Source organism: Oryctolagus cuniculus, chromosome 7, assembly GCF_051225735.1.
Source record: "Oryctolagus cuniculus isolate XC-2025 breed Fujian yellow rabbit chromosome 7, ASM5122573v1, whole genome shotgun sequence".
Classification (NCBI taxonomy): domain Eukaryota; kingdom Metazoa; phylum Chordata; class Mammalia; order Lagomorpha; family Leporidae; genus Oryctolagus; species Oryctolagus cuniculus.
Genome location: NC_142873.1, coordinates 125123844 through 125142983, shown reverse-complemented (window position 1 = coordinate 125142983; position 19140 = coordinate 125123844). Strand labels below are relative to the sequence as shown.

Sequence of the window (19140 nt, the reverse complement as noted above, 5' to 3'; positions counted from 1 at the left end):
AGAAAAAAAGAAAACAGAAATGAAATGGAAAATCACTACTAATCTTACAGAAATTAGAAGGATCTTGAGGAGCAAAACATGAACACTAAGATAACTAAGTAGATATCTTAAATGAAATGTAGGAATTCCCAGAAAAATACAAATGCCAAGAGCTACCCTAGGAAGAAATGGATATATAACACAATCTGAGATAATAATTTCAACCTTCCCACAGAGGGATGTTCAGGTCCAGAAGGCTTTACTGGTAAATTTTAACAAATACTTAAAGATAAAACAATGGCAATTCTACACAAACTCTTCCAGGAACAGAGAAAGAAAGCACATTTCTCTTGTAAGGCCAGGGTTGCATGGATAACAATGCAAGAAAACAAAATTATAAAACTGCAGACCAATGTTCGCCATACAAAAAAAAAACACACAAAATATCATAAATATTAGCAAACAATCAAGGAAAATATAAAAAGGCTTATATGCCATGAACAGTGGGATTTACCCCAGGAATGAAAGGCTGGTTTGACATCAGAAAATTCATTAATGTAATAAACAATATTAACAGAATAAAGAGGAAAACACACATAATTATCCTAACACAGAAAAGGCATTTGACAAAGCCCAACCCCCATTCATGATAAAAACTCTCAACCAGCCAGGAATAAATCTTCTCATCTTATATTAGTAACAGAAAAATCTTCTGATAAAGGGTACCTATTAAGATAAATACAGTTAACATCCCATTTTTTGAAAGACTGAATGTTTTCCCCCTAACATCAGAAACAAGGCAAGAACATTTGCTTTCACTACTTCCAGTCAATGCTCTGCTGGAGGCTCTGGTTATGAGTACAATTAGACTAAGACGAGGAGGATTAATGCAGGAGAAAATAAAGTTGTCAGGTGCTATAAACATAATTTTGCCTATAAAATTAATCTTAGAAGCCAACAACAAAAAGCCTACCTGTACTAATAACATTCTTAGCAGATACAGTTTTCAATTTCTATAAAGTAACAAGAATTTTAAACCAAAGATTAATAAAAAACTATTTTTGTAGTAGCATTAAAAAAGACTAAACTATGTGGAAATACATTTAACCAAAGAAATGCTGGACCTGTATGCTATAACCTCAGAAACACTGCTGAGAGAAATTAAAGATGATTTAAAAAAAAAAAAAAAAGAAAAAACATGCCATGTTCAAAAATTAGAGATATGATAATTTTAAGAAAGCAGTTCTTCCCAAATTTATTTCTACATTTAACACTACTCTTATCATTACTACTCTAGTCAATACTCTTCTTATCAATTCTCAAATAATTTAAATGTAGAAATTGACAAGTTGATCCTAAAATGCATATGATATGCAAAGGACCTAGAAATAGTCAAAACACAGTTGAAGGGCATATATCACCTGACACCAAAACGTACCAGAAAGCTGAAGTAATCAAGACAATGGTATTGACATGAGGACAGACACGTAGGTGAATGGAAAATGAAACGTTAAAGAGCTCAGAAAGAAACCCTCAGGTTTACAGTCAATCAGTTTTCAACAAACGTACACAAACAATTCAGCAAAGAGAAGGATATTCTTTTCAACCTGAAAGTAGAAAAAAATGTGTGACCTTGAATGAGGCAGCTATTTCACAGATGTGAGGACCAGTGCTATGGCGTAGCAAATAAAGCCACCGCCTGGATGCCAGCATCCCATTTAAGAGCCGGTTCGTGTCCAGCTGCTCTGCTTCCATTCCAGTTCCCTGCTAACGGCCTGGAAAAGCAGCGGAAGATCCCCAAGTGTTTGAACCTCTGCCACCCACATGGGAGACCCAGATGACAGTCGTGACTCTTGGCTTCAGCCTGGCACAGCCCTGGCTGTTGCAGTTATCTTGGGAGCAAACCAATGAATGGAAGATCAATCTTTCTCTCTCTCTTCCCCTCTCTCTTTGTAACTCTAACTTTCAAGTACATAAAAATTTTTTAGAATACATATTTCATGGATCTGACACCAAAAGTATAAACTATAAAAAAATTTATTTAACTTTATAACTTTCATTATTCCAAAGCCACTATTGAATGAATGAAGACACAGTCCACAGACTGGGAGAAAATATTTATAAATCATCTACCTAAAAATGGCTTTTATTTAGAAGATTAAAAAGAGAAACCCTGGGGCCAGCACTGTGGTCCCAGTGCCAGCATCCCATATAAGTGCCAATTCAAGTACTGGTTGCTCCACTTCTGATCCAGCTCTCTGCTATGGCCTGGGAAAGCAGCAGAAGATGGCCCAAGTCCTTGGGCCCCAACACCCACGTGGGAAACCAGGAAGAAGCTCCCGGCCCTTGGCTTCAGATCGATGTAGCTCTGGATCGGCCCAGCTCTGCCTGTTGCAGCTATCTGGGGAGTGAACCAGCAGATGGAAGACCTCTCTCTCTCTTTCTTTCTCTCTCTCTCTCTCTCTCTGCCTCTACCTCTCAGTAACTCTTTCAACCAAATAAATAGCTCTTAAAAAAAAAAAAAAGAGCCACATTTTAGAGCCACATTTTTTTCTTCTTTTTTCTTTTTGAAAGATTTATTTATTCATTCATTTGAAAGGCAGAATTATAGAGAGACAGAGGCAGAGAGAGCGAGAGAGGTCTTCCATCCACTGGTCCACTCCCCAATTGGCTGCAACAGCCAGAGCTGTGCCTATCTGATGCCAGGAGCCAGGAAATTCTTCCAGGTCTCCCACATGGGTACAGGGGCCCTAGAGCTTTGACCATCTTCTACTGCTTTCCCAGGCCATAGCAGAGAGCTGGATCGGAAGTGAAGCAGCCAGGCCTCAAACCAGTGTCCATATGGGATGCAGGCACTGGAAGTGGCAGCTTTACTTGCTACGCCACAGCGCCAGCCCCCACAATTTTTTCTAAGACACGATTTCTCAGATACTAAATGAGTTGCTAATGAAATATTAAAAATTATAAACCTACTGACATCAAACTTTCACCAAGCTAGTCTGCCACAGTGGAATATGTAACATCAAGCACTAGGACAGCTACAAAACAATTAACAAAATATTGACATTGACAATGATGAGTGCTCTAGAGAAGAATTGAAAAACTATAAGCTGTATGAAGACAGACACTAGGTCAGCCCAGTCCTGCCCTATATACACAGATTCTAATCCATGTTTCTTCATTGCTAGAATCCCAATGGAGTGGGGGAAGTGGAAGGAGACATTTGATCATGACACCTAATAGTATTGGCCTTTTGAGCCACTGCTATACAATGGACCAATCTAGTGACTCCACAGCCTATTTATTTATCTGACAGGTAGCAGGGGCACAGAGAGGGAGGTGGGGTGGGAGTGTGGCTCCCATCTGCTGCCCACAACAGCTAAGAGACAAGAATTCAACCCAGGTCTCCCATCTGGGAACACAATTACTTAAGCCTTTACCACTCCCTCCATGATCTGCATTGGTAGGAAGCTGGAGCCAGGAGCTGAAGCCAGGGATGGAACTCGGGTGCTTCAGTATGGGACACAAGCATCTTAACAGGTGTCTCAACCACTGAGCTAGATGCCTGTTCCTCTAATTATAATGATAAATAGCAGAGCTTTTCATTTCATACCAAGAACTTGAATAGTTTATACTCAAGTATACTCTTTTGCATTGCTGATCTCACAGATAGTTGCATCTTTTCATAGTTGATTCCTACTACTCAAGTAATTTATGGTTATGCCTAGCCCTGAAAAAAGTCTTTCAAATAATTTACTAACATAATGAACATAATACAAAGAGCAAAGGCATACATATTTTAGGATACCATTACTTTGATCTTCTATTATTTAGTCTCTTGATTAGAAGTAATCTGAGGTTAGACACATTTTCTGTTTGCAGTACAAAATCCTACCTAACATGAATCTCAATCTATCCTTTTGACACAAATGATTTGTTATCATATTAACCGATAAAAAGTTAAATAAAATAAGTCAATGACTGAACACACAGAAAAGGGAGTCAAACCAAGCCTCTCTGTCACATGTATTTTTGATTATTTCCAGATGTATTCTGAAATTCTAAAAAAATGCAAAAAAGGGGGGGTCAACTCAAGATTTTTAAAACTCTACTAGACTTAAATTTCTATTTAACCCAGGATTAAAAGGAATAAGGATGATAATATCTGAGATGTCTTAGAGCCAGGAATTATAAAGTTAACTTACACTCAAGTTGTGCCACCACATCTCCAGGGTCTACTGCTTCAGGGAACACCTATGGTGGAAGGACACAGGGAGGATGGGAAGATGTGAATGGAACGTAGAGATGAGACTGTCTTTGTTTTTTCCCTCTCTCAAAATATTATGTACCCAACCAAAGAAAACATGACATTACTAAGAACACTCCCTCTCTGCTTCCCATGCTCAGTACGAAAAACACTACGAATGATCTTTATAGCTATTTCTGCCCTCTCCCAGCTTTGTCTGTCAGCATTCTTGCCACTGTTGTTACCACGATCCTGCCAACCTTCTTAGTGTTCCTCCAACCTCTCAAGCTTACTCTCAACAGGAAACCTTTACATTTGCTATCTTCTCATTAGAATGCTTTTTCCCCTAGGTCTTCAAATAACTGATACAATCTCATAATTCTGACTCAGCTTCAGTGTTACTGCCTTCTCTGACCACTCTTTAAAATGGACAACACCCCTAATCCCATTACTCTCCCTTTATTCTCTTCATGCAATTATTTCTATCTAATATCACTGATGCATTTATTGGTTATTGTCTGTTTCTCTTATGACAGTGAAAGCTCCAAGAGGGGTGGATTTTTCCTTGTTTATCACATATCCTCGGGGCAGAGAACAATTGGCAAATAGAGCAGGTACTGGGTAATTATTCCTGGGAGAAAGGAAGGAGAGAAGAAAAGAAGGAGGGAGGGACAAAGGAAGAGAAGGAGACAGAGGGAAAAAGGAGGGAAAATAAAAAGTTAAGAAATGTGACTGGTAGCCGTTCATCAAAAGGAGCAGTTTTAGGAGAAAAAAAGAAAAGAGGCTTATAGAAAAAGTACTATAAGACAGTCATAAATAAACTATCTTATCTATTAAGAATTTATTTTGTTTTATGAAATAATTATTTAGAATTCAAGGTGCTATGGTTTACACAAACCCCACTACGACAATTTTAAGAACCTGTTGATCCATCAAGGAAAAATGGCAACTGATTCAATGCAAAATATAATGAATATTCTCAATCTTATAGATTTAAGTCATAACTTTCCTTTTGGAATTAAACTGAAGCATATAGTGAAGTGACACCTTGACAGTAGGGACTCCATTTTAGAGCACCCCCCACCATGAGACTCTGAGACTCTGGTCTGAAACTATGGCCTAAAATTCAGACAGTAACATAACACTGCATCCCACCTGGCAGAACACAGAGACTCCATGGTATGATCACTCAAGCTTAAAACAGATAGGCTGCACCTGGATTAATGCTAAGATTGTAATTTGTCTATTGTCAAAATTATAATTGATATTAGTTTTGCATAGGCCTTAGGTCAGCTTCACCTTAGTATTCCCCAATCCTAGCAACCATGCATTCCCCCTCCCCTCCTTGTGATTTTTGCCTTTATAAACCCTGTTGCTTTGAGCTTCAGGGTCGAGAGTTCTTTAAGGCATGAGCCCACTCTCCACCACCACCAGCAATAAACGACCCTCAGATGTTATCAGTGTGTGATGCACCTCTGTTTCTACTTGCCCGGCTGCAACAATAATAAGCAATCATAACTTACATTATGGGCTTTTATTCAAAAGTTGGAACCACTTTGAATTTGCATTACTAGTTGATCTGCTATTTGAAAAACTTACCTTTTCAAACACCATTCTGGCATTGAAAACCAGTGGAAAAGTGGCTGGGACACATTGTGTCTTTTTGTATTGGCCAAACACACAGATGCTAAGGTAGATGTCCTCCTTGTCTTTCAGCACCACTCCTGGACAAGTTACCTGAAAGAAATTAGATAAAGGAATATAACTGTTTTATGAGTTCCTGAACTATTCTACTAAAATGATGTATCAAATATTACACAAAAACATTAGTCTGCTAATCTAATAAAAATTCAAATAACAAAAGAGAGACTAGTGTTTACAAAGTTAAATGAAACGCTTTTGCAACTTCCTCTCACTCCGAGAAATCTACAATTTTCCACCTGGTTACTTGTGCCAGATTTTGAAGTTCTCCATACTGGCACTAGGGATAGACACAAACAGGTTTAAATAGTTAGCCTTAGGCTCCCACTTTATACTGAATGCTCAAAGTTATTCAGCATCATTAAATCACAAAGGATTAGCACTTGGTAGAAATAAAAATTGTACTAGAGGGCAAAAAAAACAAATAAATAAATAAATAAACCAAAAGCACAAATCTGACCTCTAGCACACTAAACAGCAGTTCATAGACATGCTCATCAAAAGCAGTATGAGGTAAGGGCGATGTGGAACCGCAGGTTAAGTTGCCGCTTGCACACACCCACATCCCTTATAGAAGTGCCTGGTTGGGCAAGTCCCAGCTACTCCACGCTTATGATCCTACTTCCTGTTTATGCACCTGAGAGGCAGTAGGTGATGGCCCGAGTACCTGGGTTCCTGCCACTCATGTGGGAGACTCAGATGGGGTTCCTGACTTCTGACATCAGTTTGGCCCAGCTCTGGCTATTGCAGGCATTTGGAGAGTATACCAGTGGTTAGAAGATACATCCTCGCCCGCCCTGCCCCATCACTCTGCCTTTCAAATAAATAAATAATTTTTTAAGAAAAAGCAATGTGAAAAAGTTTCAAAGTCAATGAATTGAAAGTTTTGAGCCCAATAATGTGTTTTTTTAAATACTAAACTGCACCTATCCTCATTAAGACTGACAGAAAGTACCAGCATAAAATGTGAGGCTTCTAAACAAAACACAGCGCAGGCTCTCCAGCCCCTGCCATATTCCACAGCCGGTGATTAATATGCCCTTAACAGCATACTGAAGGCTTTCTGAAACTTGAGGTCAACATAATAACTTTGTCCAACATATTCTGATACATTCTAAGTATATTTTTATTGTTCTCTGAACATACACATTACTTGTCTCAAGGTCTTCCATTAACTATATAGTGTGATATAAAACAGAGTAATATAAGGAGTACTGACTTCAACCATTCCATTCCATGCCTTCTTGATTTACTCCTCCCATCTGCCCAGGCAATTATTAACAGACACCTACACAAAACTTATCTTGATTCAACAGCTGTTGTTATTCAATCCAATCAAATTCACACATTTATTATGAAGTTACTATATGCAAAAATAATATACTTTAACTTCTTTCAGCACGTCACAGATCCAAATTATTGTCTAGATGCATTTTAAGCAAATGGATACATCTTACTCTAAGTTCCCTGAGGGCAGACTTTCATTTTCCTCATCACTATAGCCAAAGAAGTACACTTTCAGTATGAAAAAGTTTAAGATATTATCTTGTCCAGCTTCAGAACTTCTATATATGAAAACAACAGAGTCCCAGGAAAGTTTAGGTGATACACTAACAAGGTCATAAAGTAATGAGTCCTAGGATTAGATGAGTTAATAAATGTGAAGTGCTTAGAGCAAAGTCTGACAGAATATTCATCAATATCAGCTACTGTCATCGTTAGATTAAAAATTATATCATCTGTCAACACAGACCACTGCATTGAATAAATGACTAACATGCCCATCTCTTTGTATTTATCAGTTAAAGATTTCTTTCTGGAAAGCGGAGCAAGACAGCAAGTGAGTAAGGTGCCCCTGCAATCCTCTCCCCGTAAACACAGCAATCTGAACAGCTGTTCATACGCAAACCACCTTCACAGCAGCTAACAACATCAGCTAAGAGACCACCATGCGACGACAGGATAAGAGGCACTGAGGAAGGCGTGAAGTTACGAGTTGCCTGTCATCACTCCCCCAGCTGCAACCGGTACAGCTCCATGCAGCCTGCTTGGGAGACGGAGAAGGGATTAAGTCCAGACCTTAGACTTGAAACCCAGTGCCAGGCAGGTCATGGTAAAACATCGTGCAGACAGGATCCCACACCCCTACCCCCAGGTCATCACCTGCAGACTGAGCCTTTGGGCCTCCTTAGCCACATGCCAAATGGACTGCCCCCACCACCCTTTCCCCCACCTCTGGCTGAGAGTGGAACAAGATTACAGCCTCTAGGAAGTGGGGTGGGAAAGTCATACAGGACCTTGCCTTGGAGCTCAATGTCAGGCCTATGGCTGTGACACCCAACACCAGATAAAGCCCAAAGGTCTCTATCCCCAGCCCAGGGCTCCCAAATCAAGCCTGTAGAAGTTAATTCTAAACAAATACCTACTATATTTAAGATAAACCTGAGATAGAAGCACCCCCTTGTATTGAAACAGTGACAACAAACCAAGAGCAGACTTGTAGCAAACTTCAACAGAACCATCTAATGCCAATACAGCCTAAGTGTCCACAGGCTCAGAGAAAACATGGCAAAGTGCTTAGAATTTCTGGAAGACAGGAACATACAAAGCCGGATTACAGAGAGTGGGAAAAATCCCTAACCCTTTAATGCGCAGTTGCCAATACATACTAACAGACATCAGTAACTGTCAGGGTGGGGCCGGCACTGTGGTGCAGCAGGTAAAGCCTCTGCCTGCAGTGCCAGCATCCCATGGTGTCGGTTCAAGTCCCGGCTGCTGTATTTCTGATTCAGCTCTCTGCAATGGCCTGGGAACACAGTAGAAGATGGCCCAAGACCTTGAGCCCATGCACCCTCGTGAGAGACCCAGAGAAAGCTTCTGGCTCCTGGCTTCAGATAGGCCCAGCTCTGGCCAATACAGCCATTTGGGGAGTGAACCACCAGATGGAAGATCTCTGCCTCTGCCCCTCTGTAACTCTGCCTTTCAAATAAATAAATCTTATAAAAAAAAAAAAACTGTAAGGGAATCATGACAGGTACAGAATGTAAAATAGTCATTTTAAGGAAACACAATGAGATTCAGGTAAACTCGGAGATGATTTATTATTCTAACACAGAAGCTTAAAAAGATATAAGAAAATAATTACAAAAAAAAATCCTATGGCTTGAAAAGTACATCAAACAAAGTTAAAAATGTGAAAGAAGGCATCAGAAGCAGAGTGGATCAAACAAGAATCAGTGAGCTTAAAAACAGTCTGTCTGAAGATATACAGAGGAAAACAAACAAACAAACAAACAAAAAAAAGAATGCAGAAGAACAGGAAGACAGACTCTAATACAATATTAACAGGGGACTTCAACGCCCCACTTTCACCAATGGACAGTTCAACTAGACACAAAATCAACAAAGAAGCAACAGACCTAATCAGCACTATGGAACAAAAGGACATACCTGATATCTACAGAACTTATCACCCCACAGTTGGCAGAATACACATCATCCTCATCAGTACATGGAACTTTCTCTAAGACAGACTATATATTAAGCCATAAAGCAAGTCTCAGGAAATTCAACAAAATCAAAATCATACCATGCATCTTCTTTGAACACAGTGGAATGAAGCTGGAAATCAACAACTCAAGAATCTCTAGATCATATGCAAACACATGAAGACTGAATAATATGCTCCTGAATGAACAGTGGGTCACAGAAGAAATCAAAAGGAAAATCAAAAAATTTCTGGAAATGAATGAGGTTGACAACACATCATATTAAAACATATGGGATACTGCAAAAGTAGTGTTAAGAGAGAAGTTTATAGCATTGGTGCCTTCATGAAGAAATTGGAAAGGTACCAAATAAATGAGCTATCAGTGTATCTCAAGGAGCCAGAAAAAAAAAAAAAGAATAACAACAAACCAAACTCAAAATTAGGAGGCAAGAAATAATTAAAATCAGAGAACAAGATTAAAACACACAAAAAATACAAAAGATGGGTGAAATGAAGAGCTGGTTTTTTACAAAATAAATAAAACTGATACACCATTGGGCCATTGGACCAACTAACCAAAAAAAAAAAAAAAAAAAAATGGGAGGCCGGCGCCATGGCTCAATAGGCTAATCCTCTGCCTGCTGCACCAGCACCCCAGGTTCTAGTCCTGGTCGGGCACCGGATTCTGTCCCGGTCGCTCCTCTTCCAGTCCAGCTCTCTGCTGTGGCCCGGGAGTATAATGGAGGATGGCCCAAGTGCTTGGGCCCTGCACCCGCATGGGAGACCAGGAGAAACACCTGGCTCCTGGCTTCAGATCAGTGTGGTGCGATGGCCGCAGTGTGCAGGCCTCGGTGGCCATTGGGGGGTGAACCAACGGAAAAAGAAAACCTTTCTCTCTGTCTCTCTCTCTCACTGTCCACTCTGCCTGTCAAAGGGGGGGGGGGGGACAACCCAAATCAATAAAACAAGAAATGAAATGAAAAAGAAAATGTAACAACAGACACCACAGAAATAAAAAGAAAATCATCAGGAATTACAATAAAGAGTTGTATGCCAACAAATTGGGAAACCTAGAAGAAATAGTTAAATTCCTAGACACATACAATCTACCAAAATTGACTCATGAAGCCATAGAAAACCTAAACAGGCCAATAACCCAGATGGAAACTGAATCAGTATAAAGACCCACCCAACAAAAAAAAGCTTGGGACCAGGTGGCTTCACTGCTGAATTCCATTATTCATTTCAAGAAGAACTAATTCCAATTCTTCTCAAACTATTCTAAACAATTGAAAGGGAGGGAATCCTCCCAATTTCTTTCTAAGAAGCCTGCATCACCTTAATTCCTGATCTAGAAAAAGACAACAACAGAAAAAGAGAACAATATCCCTGTTGAACATAGATGCAAAAATCCTCAACAAAATATTAGCTGATCGAATACCTTGGAATAAATTTAATGAAGGATGTCAAAGAACTCTATGATGAAGATTACAAAACACTAAAGGAAGAAACAGAAGACGATATTTAAAAATAGAAAAATCTTCCATGTTCATGGATTGGAAGAATCAACATCATCAAAATGTCCATAATAGCAAAAGCAATTTACATATTCAATGCGATCTCAACCAAAATACCAATGACATTCTTTGCAGATCTAGAAAAAAATGATGCTAAAATTCATATGGAAACACAAGAGACCCTTAATAGTTAAAGCAATCTTATACAACAAAATCAAAACCAGAGGCATCACAATACCAGATATCAAGATATACTACAGGCAATTATAATCAAAACAGCCTGGTACTGGCACAAAAACAGATATGTAAACCAATGGAATAGAATAAATGTCCAGAAAGAAATCCACACATCTACAACCAATTTGTATTTGACAAATGAGCTGAAATCAATCCCTGAAACAAGGATAGTCTGTTTAATATATGGTGCTGGGGAAACTGGATCTCCATGTGCAGAAGCATGAATCTATACCCACACCTTATACCTTATACACAATCCACTCAAAGTGGATCAAGACCTAAATCTACAGCCCAATGTTATCAAATTACTAGAGAACATTGGGAAAACTCTTCAAGACATTAGCATAGGAAAGACTTCTTGGAAAAAAAAAAAAAAACAACCCAGAAGCACAGACAGTTAAAGCCAAAGTAGACAAATGGGATTACATCAAGCTAAGGAGCTTCTGCAATGCAAAATTAATACTCAGCAAAGTGGAGAGGTGATCAACAGAATGGGAGAAATTATTTGCAAACTATGCAACTGATAAAGGATTAATAACCAGAATATATGAAGAGCTTGAGAAATGCAACAACAACCCAGTTAAGAAACGGGCAAAGGACTTAAACAGACATTTTTCTAAAGGGGAAATTCCAATGGCCAAGAGACACATGAAAAATGCTCAGGCTCACTAGCCATCAGGCAAATGCCAATCAAAACCACAATGAGGTTTTACCTCACCCCAGTTAGAATGGTTCTCATACAGAAATCATGAGACAATAAATGCTGGCAAGGATGTGGGGAAAAAGGTACCCTAATCCATTGTTGGTGGGAAAGTAAGTTGGTATAGCCCTTGAAGAAGACAGTATGGAAATACCTAAAAAATCTTAATATGGACCTAACATATGATGCAGCCATCCCACTCCTGGGAATTTACACAAACCAATAGAAATCAGCATATGAAAGAGTTATATCTGTACCTCATGTTCATTTCAGCTTAATTCACAATAGCTAAGATGTGAAATCAACCCAGATGTCTATCAACTGTTGGTTGGATAGAAATTATGGTATATATACACCATTAAGCACTACTCAGCTGTGAAAGAAAGGAAGGAAGGAAGGAAGGAAGGAAGGAAGGAAGGAAGGAAGGAAGGAACTATATTAGTACTTATATAGAAAGGTACTATATATTAGGTACTATAAGTAACCTAGAAATGATTTGAAATACTTGAGAGTCTGATATGGATAGGTTATATGTAAATATTATGCTATTTTATATAAGGGACTTGACTATCCTCACATTTTAATATCCACAGGGGTGGGGCTGGAACCTATCTCCCAGGGATACTAAAGGAAAGTTTTCAGCCTTTAAAAAGAAGGATATCTTGGGGCTGGCACTATGCCATAAGGGTAAAACCGCCACCTGCAGTGCCAACATCCCATATGGGCACCAGTTCGAGTCCTGGCTGCTCTGCTTCTTATCCAGCTCTCTGCTAATGTGCCTGGGAAAACAGTGAAAGATGGCCCAAGCCCTTGGGCCCCTGCAACCATGTGGGACACCCAGAAGAAGATCCAAGCTTCTGGGTTCAGATTGGCCTAGCTCTGGGTGTCACAGCCATTCAGGAAGTGAACCAGCAGATGGAAGACCTCTCTCTCTCTCTCTCTCTCTGCCTCTGCCTTTCAAATAAATAAATGACTCTTAAAAAAAAAGAAGGAAATCTTGTCATTTGCAATAATATGTATGAACTTGGAGGATATTATCCTAAGTGAAATAAGCCAGGTGAAATAAGCCAGATAAAGATAAATAATGCATGATCTCAATTTTAGGTAGAATCTAAAAATGCTGAACTCACGGATAGAGAGTAGAAGGGTAGCTACCAGGACCTGGGAGGTGATGGGGAGGGGTCAGTGAGGGAGGTGAGATAAAGGGAGACATTTGCTAAAGTGTAACATGTTTCAGTTAGGATGAATTCTGGAGAATAAACGTGGTTAAGTATAGTTAATAACAAAATGTATTGCATACATTAATATTGCTAAAACAGTGGATCTAAAATGTTCTTATCACATAAAACTAAGTCTGTGAGGTAAAGGACATATTAGTCTAACTTAAAATTTCCACAATATATACACAGCCAAAACAACAATTTGTTCATTTTAGATATATACAGTATTTGTCAATTAAAAAAAAAGAGAGAATGGATAAACACATTGTGTTCTGTACTAGAATACTATTCCACAATCAAAAGGAATAAACTAATGATATCCAACATAACCTGGATGGATCTCAAAAATAGGTGGAGCAAAGAGAGACAGACACAAAATATTACATATTACATAACTCCAATATAAAGTTTAATTACTGGCAAATTCATTTACAGTGCTAGCAATCGGAATAGTGATGGCCTCTGCATGAGACTCGAAGGGGGCACAAGACACTATTTTTTAAAAAAATAGGCTTTAATCTGTTGTCAATTTTTTTTAAAGATTTTATTTATTTGGCCGGTGCTGTGGCTCACTAGGCTAATCCTCAGCCTGCAGCGCTGGTACCCTGGGTTCTAGTCCTGGTCAGGGTGCTGGATTCTGTCCCGGTTGCTCCTCTTCCAGTCCAGCTCTCTGCTGTGGCCCAGGAAGGCAGTGGAGGATGGCCCAAGTGCATGGGCCCTGCACCCTCATGGGAGACCAGGAGGAAGCACCTGGCTCCTGGCTTCGGATCGGCGCAGGGCACCGGCCACAGTGCACCAGCCATAGTGGCCATTTCGGGGGTGAACCAACGGAAAAAGGAAGACCTTTCTCTCTGTCTCTCTCTCACTGTCTAACTCTGCCTGTCAAAAAAAAAAAAAAAAAAAAGATTTTATTTATTTGAAAGACAGTTACAGAGAGAGAGAAAGAGAGAGGTCTTCCATCTGCTAGTTCACTCCCCAAATGGTTGTGACAGCTGGAGCTGGGCCGATCCGAAGCCAGGAGCCAGGGGCTTCTTCCTGGTCTCCCACATGGGTGCAGGGGCCCAAGGATTTGGCCATCTTCTACTGCTTTCCCAGGCGATAACAGAGAGCTGGATGAGAAGTGGAGCATCCAGGACTTGAACCAGTACCCATTTGGGATGCTGGTGCTGCAGGCCAGCGGTTTAACCCATTGCACCACAGCACCAGTCCTACAAGACACTTTTGTGGGGTGATGAAAGTGCTCTAAATCTTTATCTGGGAATGAATTTCCCATAGGAAAAAAATTCAGGGAATGTCATGGGAATGAAATAATAACTGCAACTGCTCAATATTAAAATGAAGTATAGGGACCAGTGGTGCTGCCTGCAGTGCCGGCATCCCTTCTGGGTGCCGGTTCTAGTCCTGGCTGCTCCACTTCCGATCCAGCTCTCTGCTATGGCCTGGGAAAGCAGTAGAAGATGGCCCAAGTCTTTGAGCCCCTGCACCCATGTGGGAGACTCAGAAGAAGCTCCTGGCTTTGGATCAGCAGAGCTCCAGCCATTGCAGCCACTTGGGGAGAGAACCAATGGATGGAAGACCTCTCTCTCTCGCTCTCTGCCTCTCTTCTTTTTGTAACTCTGTCTTTCAAATAAATAAATAAATCTTTAAAAAAATAAATAAATAAAATAAAATGAAGTACAAAGTTCTAACAATCAAATAACCAAGTACATCATGTAAACTTTGATTGGATCCTGTGTGAAAAAGTAAATTATAAAAGTCAGTTTTTAGACAACTGGTAAAACTTGAAGATGGACTTGAAATTTATGAATTATCACTCATTATCTTAGGTGTGATAACAGTTGCAGTTAGGTAGAATAATATCTATCCTTTTTTAGAAAATGCATGCTGAAGTATTCAGGAGGCAGTATTATGATGTCAACAATTTACTTTCAAAATTACAACAAAAATATTTTACACATAATATATACATATGTACAAACAAAGCAAATTAATGTAGATAGGTCAGGGAATAATGGTTATTCATTGAACTATTCTTCCAAGTACTCTGTATGTTTGAAAAACTTTATTTAAAAAGTTGGGGGTGGGGAAAAGAAGACCCCAATTCCCATGGAGGCAGAGTGATTCCCCAGGTCATATTAAATGAAGAAAAAGACACCAAAGTGTACAACAGCTTATAGAACATGCCACCTACCGTGCAAGAAAAGAAAAACGTAAACATATGTGGTGTGTGTGCTGGAGAAAAGAAAGTGTATCTGTTTACCCCACTAGTGAGGACAGCTGCTGCAGCCGATGAACACAGCTGGGTAAGGTTTGAGGAGACAGCTCTGAGGCCCAAGTTCCCCGTGTACATCATTGTACATAGTTTGGCCTTTATACCACGCGAGTGTGAACAAATAAAGTGAAAAGCAGCAGCAGAAGTGGGAAACAGGATGTAAGAACTCTCTGTGGCCACGCAAGTCCTCTGCCCAATCAAAGCCAGGATGAACACGCTTGTTTAACTAACAGTGCTGTTGCCAGGAGTCTCTTTTGTGCCTTCTGAGGTTGGCAAACAGCATCTTGGGGCAGATCTGCTCCTAAATAGTGGTGCAACCCTGAACAAACGAGTTAGCCACGCTAAACCTCTGGTGTTCTAACCTGTGAACGGGACGGAATCCAGTGGTTTCTAAAATTTCGTAGAACTGTAAAATTCTGTGGCCCCAATGTTGGGAGGGGGCTGGGGGAACGGGGACTGTTCCCACCCGCAGAGTCTTCTTTAGCTTGGGTGAACAACAAAGCTCCATTGTACAGTCATTCCCTCTGTGCCATCAACTTAACTCCGCGGAGAACGCCTGAGACAAAACCCGTCCACCCCGCAACACACACTCCTGGGCGCGGGAACCCGCCAGGGAAGGCTTCTTCCTCTCAGCGGGCTCCTGCTGCCCCCGCGTCCCGAGGCAGCCGCCCTGCCCGGGATCCCGTGCCCCACGAGTAAGCACAGGGCGGAGCAAGCCCGCAACCAGGCCCGGGGTCTGGCCAGTGGCCTCAGAGCCCAGCGCGGGAGCAAGCGTCCGGTCCGCTTTCGCTAAACAAATCTTGACTTTAGCAAGTGTCGCCAAAAGGCAGCCGGGACACCAGAGTTTCCCAGGAGCCGCCCTGGCTTGGCCCTGCAGACCAAGAGCCCTCTCTGTGCGCCTCGACCCCGGCCCCACCCAGGCCTCCTGTGAGACCCAACAAAAGTCCTACACAGTCTCGGGACTCCCCCTGGAGGTTTCGGTTCGCCGCCCCGGGAGAACTGCCGGGCTAGGTGAGGGGAGAGCCGTGCCTGCCCCGGAGCGCGAGCGGACGCAGCAGCACCTGCGGACCGCGGCGGTGCTGGGCGGCCACAGAGGGCTCGGGGACCCGGAGCTTCGCCTCCAGGCCGCCCACGGGTCTGCGCCTGCACAACTCCACCGCGCCCTGGAAGCGCGGGGTGGGGCAGAGGGCCCTCAGAAGAGCCAAGCTGGAGCTTTGGCCTGAAGCAGGGATCGGGAGAGACCTGGGGGGCGTTCAGAAGGCCTGCGAAGGGTCTTAGGAGACCGGCGGGCAGAGGGGGGCTATCTCACTGCCCCGAGCTGGTGGGGGACCGCCCGCCTGGGCTCGCGGAAAGGGATCCTCCGCCGGCGTGCGGCTGCAACTTTGGAGGAGTTCCCTTCCGGAAGCCGAAGGGGCCTTCCTTGGGAGCGACCGGGAAGACGAGAAGGGAGCCCGGTCAACCGCTGTCGCGGGGTTTGAGGGCCGGAGGGGCCAGAGCTGGGTTTCTCCTGGGAGACCCTGAGGGGACGTGGCCAGGGAGCCTGGGCAGCGATGGCGTGGGGAGGGAAGACTGAGGTGACCAGGGAGGGCGATCCCGATCACAGAGGAGTTCGAGAACCCCCGCCCCAGCGCACTGGCAGGTCGGAGGAGGGGTCAGGGGCGGTGGGAAACACCACGACTGGACGTGGGGTCCAGAGCTGCGGTGGGGGCCGGGCCTCTGCGTGGCTGCGGTGGCCGGAGGTGCGAGGGGCAGCCGGGGTCACACGGGGTCCCGGAGTCCCCAGGCGTGATTTGAAGGTGAAGGCTTTGCTGTGACTCGGGGCTTCCAGAGGCGACCGCAAGGAGGCGTCCCGCAGTCCACTCGGGACGGGAGCGCAGCCGATACTCACAGAGCGGATCTCCAGCGCCAGCGCGCACTGCAGCGCCTTCACCTTCGGCATCTGCGCGGTGTGGGGCGGCGGGGAGGGACCCCGGCCACGGGCCCGAGCGAGGCGGGAGGACGCGGGGCGGGGCGGGGACGGGGAGGAGACGAGGTGGCGGCGGCGGCGGCGGCAGCTGTGGCCCCCAGGCCGGGGCCCGCGGTCCAGCCTGGGTCCCGCCCGAGTAGCTGCTGAGCGCCGGGCGCGGACTCGTTGTCATGGCAGCCAGAAGGGGCGGGGCCGGAAAGAGGCCGGGAACGCGCCGGGCCGCGAGCCCCTGGGGACGGGGCGGGGCGGGGCGAACGCCGGGAGGGGCGGGTGGGCGTGGCTGTTCTGTGACGTCAGACAGGGGGCCCAAAGCCAGAGGAAACGGAATAACGGTGTCGTGGGGCGGAGCACAGGCCAGGCAGCCGGGCTTGGGAGCCCGGAGTTCCAGCGTGGTGATGGCACCTTGGGTCAGTGGCGTCCTTCTGTGGCCTCAGTTTCCCTAACTTTAAAAGAATAACAATCCTACTAGTCCTGTTGCTTGAATTTCTTAGTACAGTTATGAAGCCAGCGGGAGCAGGCACTGCTTGTGGCAGGGGTTACGTTGCCGCTTGGGACGTTTGCATCCCACACTGGAGTGCGGCTTCCTGCTAATGTGTACCCTGCCTCGAGTGCTTGGGTCTCTGCCACCCGGACTGAGTTCCCCATTCCTAGCTTCGGCTTGACCCGAACCTGGATGCTTCTGGCAATTAGTGAGCAGACAGATGGAAGATCTCGCTCTCTCTCTCTCTTTCTCTCTCCTTCTCTCTCCCTCTCCCTACTTGCCTTTCACATAAATAACCAGGAGCTCTCAAGTATGCCCGTCCCTTACCTCTCTGAAAAGTGGGATTGAATCAGATCACCACCGTCTTCCCGATCTGATGTGATTCTTTGTTGGTGCTTCCTCTAGGCCAATCCAGGTCTGATGGACCTGCGTATGCATCTCAATGCATATTGCTTAAACCCTCAATGAGGAATCCACAATAAATCCAGTTGTAGAGAGCCTGGTCACAGACCATTAAAGACATTTTTCTTGTTTTATTTTCTTAATTTTTTATTAATATAAAGAGAACAGATTTTATGCTTTCCATAGGTACAGTTCCACGAAGACAACCACACTTCCATCACTCCTGTCACTCCCCTGCTCCCCCCAGCCCCTCTCTTCATCAGAAGACATAATTTTAATCCACTCTCTATTCACAGGCTTAATTCACCACTAATCATACTATTCAACACAGTAGGAAGACCACAGTTCCACAGGAGTATAAACAAGGACTTAAAAGTGACAATCATATGAAGATATTGTTATTACAAAATACATTACACATGCATGAGTGTATGACACGTATTCATCTTAATAACAATGAAGCAAACAATACCTGTGTGAAACATTCAGGGCTGGTGCTGTGGCTCACTAGGCTAATCCTCCACCTGCAGCGCCGGCACCCCGGGTTCTAGTCCCGGTCGGGGTGCTGGATTCTGTCCCAGTTGCCCCTCTTCCAGTCCAGCTCTCTCTGTGGCTGTGGAGGATGGCCTAAGTGCTTGGACCCTGCACCCCATGGGAGACCAGGAGAAGCACCTGGCTCCTGGCTTCAGATTGGCGCACTGCACCTGCCGCGGGGGCCATTTGGGGAGTGAACCAACGAAAGGAAGACCTTTTCTCTGTCTCTCTCTCTCACTGTCTAACTCTGCCTGTGGGGGGGGAAAAAAAGAAGAAGAAGAAGAAAGAAACGTTCAGTTAAAAAACAGGACAATGCCCCTTAAAAATGTCCAGACCACTGCATTGTCTTCCTCCTCCTGAAAGTAACTGCTCCTCTGAATTTTGTTACAAAAACT

The 19140-nt window shown here is 43.4% G+C and overlaps 1 protein-coding gene across 2 annotated transcripts in view; it reads right to left on the bottom strand.

Annotated features, from left to right (window-relative positions):
• Positions 1 to 17493, bottom strand: part of SPATA6 (spermatogenesis associated 6) — a 129095-nt gene extending 111602 nt beyond the window's left edge. The window contains exons 1-3 of one of the 2 annotated variants that reach the window (XM_008265284.5): positions 17251 to 17493; positions 5825 to 5962; positions 4185 to 4233 (exon numbers count right to left, since the gene is read on the bottom strand). In XM_008265284.5, the coding sequence (XP_008263506.1) occupies positions 4185 to 4233; positions 5825 to 5962; positions 17251 to 17301 (238 nt within the window). In that variant the 5' untranslated portion in view covers positions 17302 to 17493. The remainder of the gene's footprint in view (positions 1 to 4184; positions 4234 to 5824; positions 5963 to 17250) is intronic. The other variant, XM_008265285.5, reaches the window with a different exon arrangement.
• Between the last annotated feature and the right edge of the window lie 1647 nt (positions 17494 to 19140).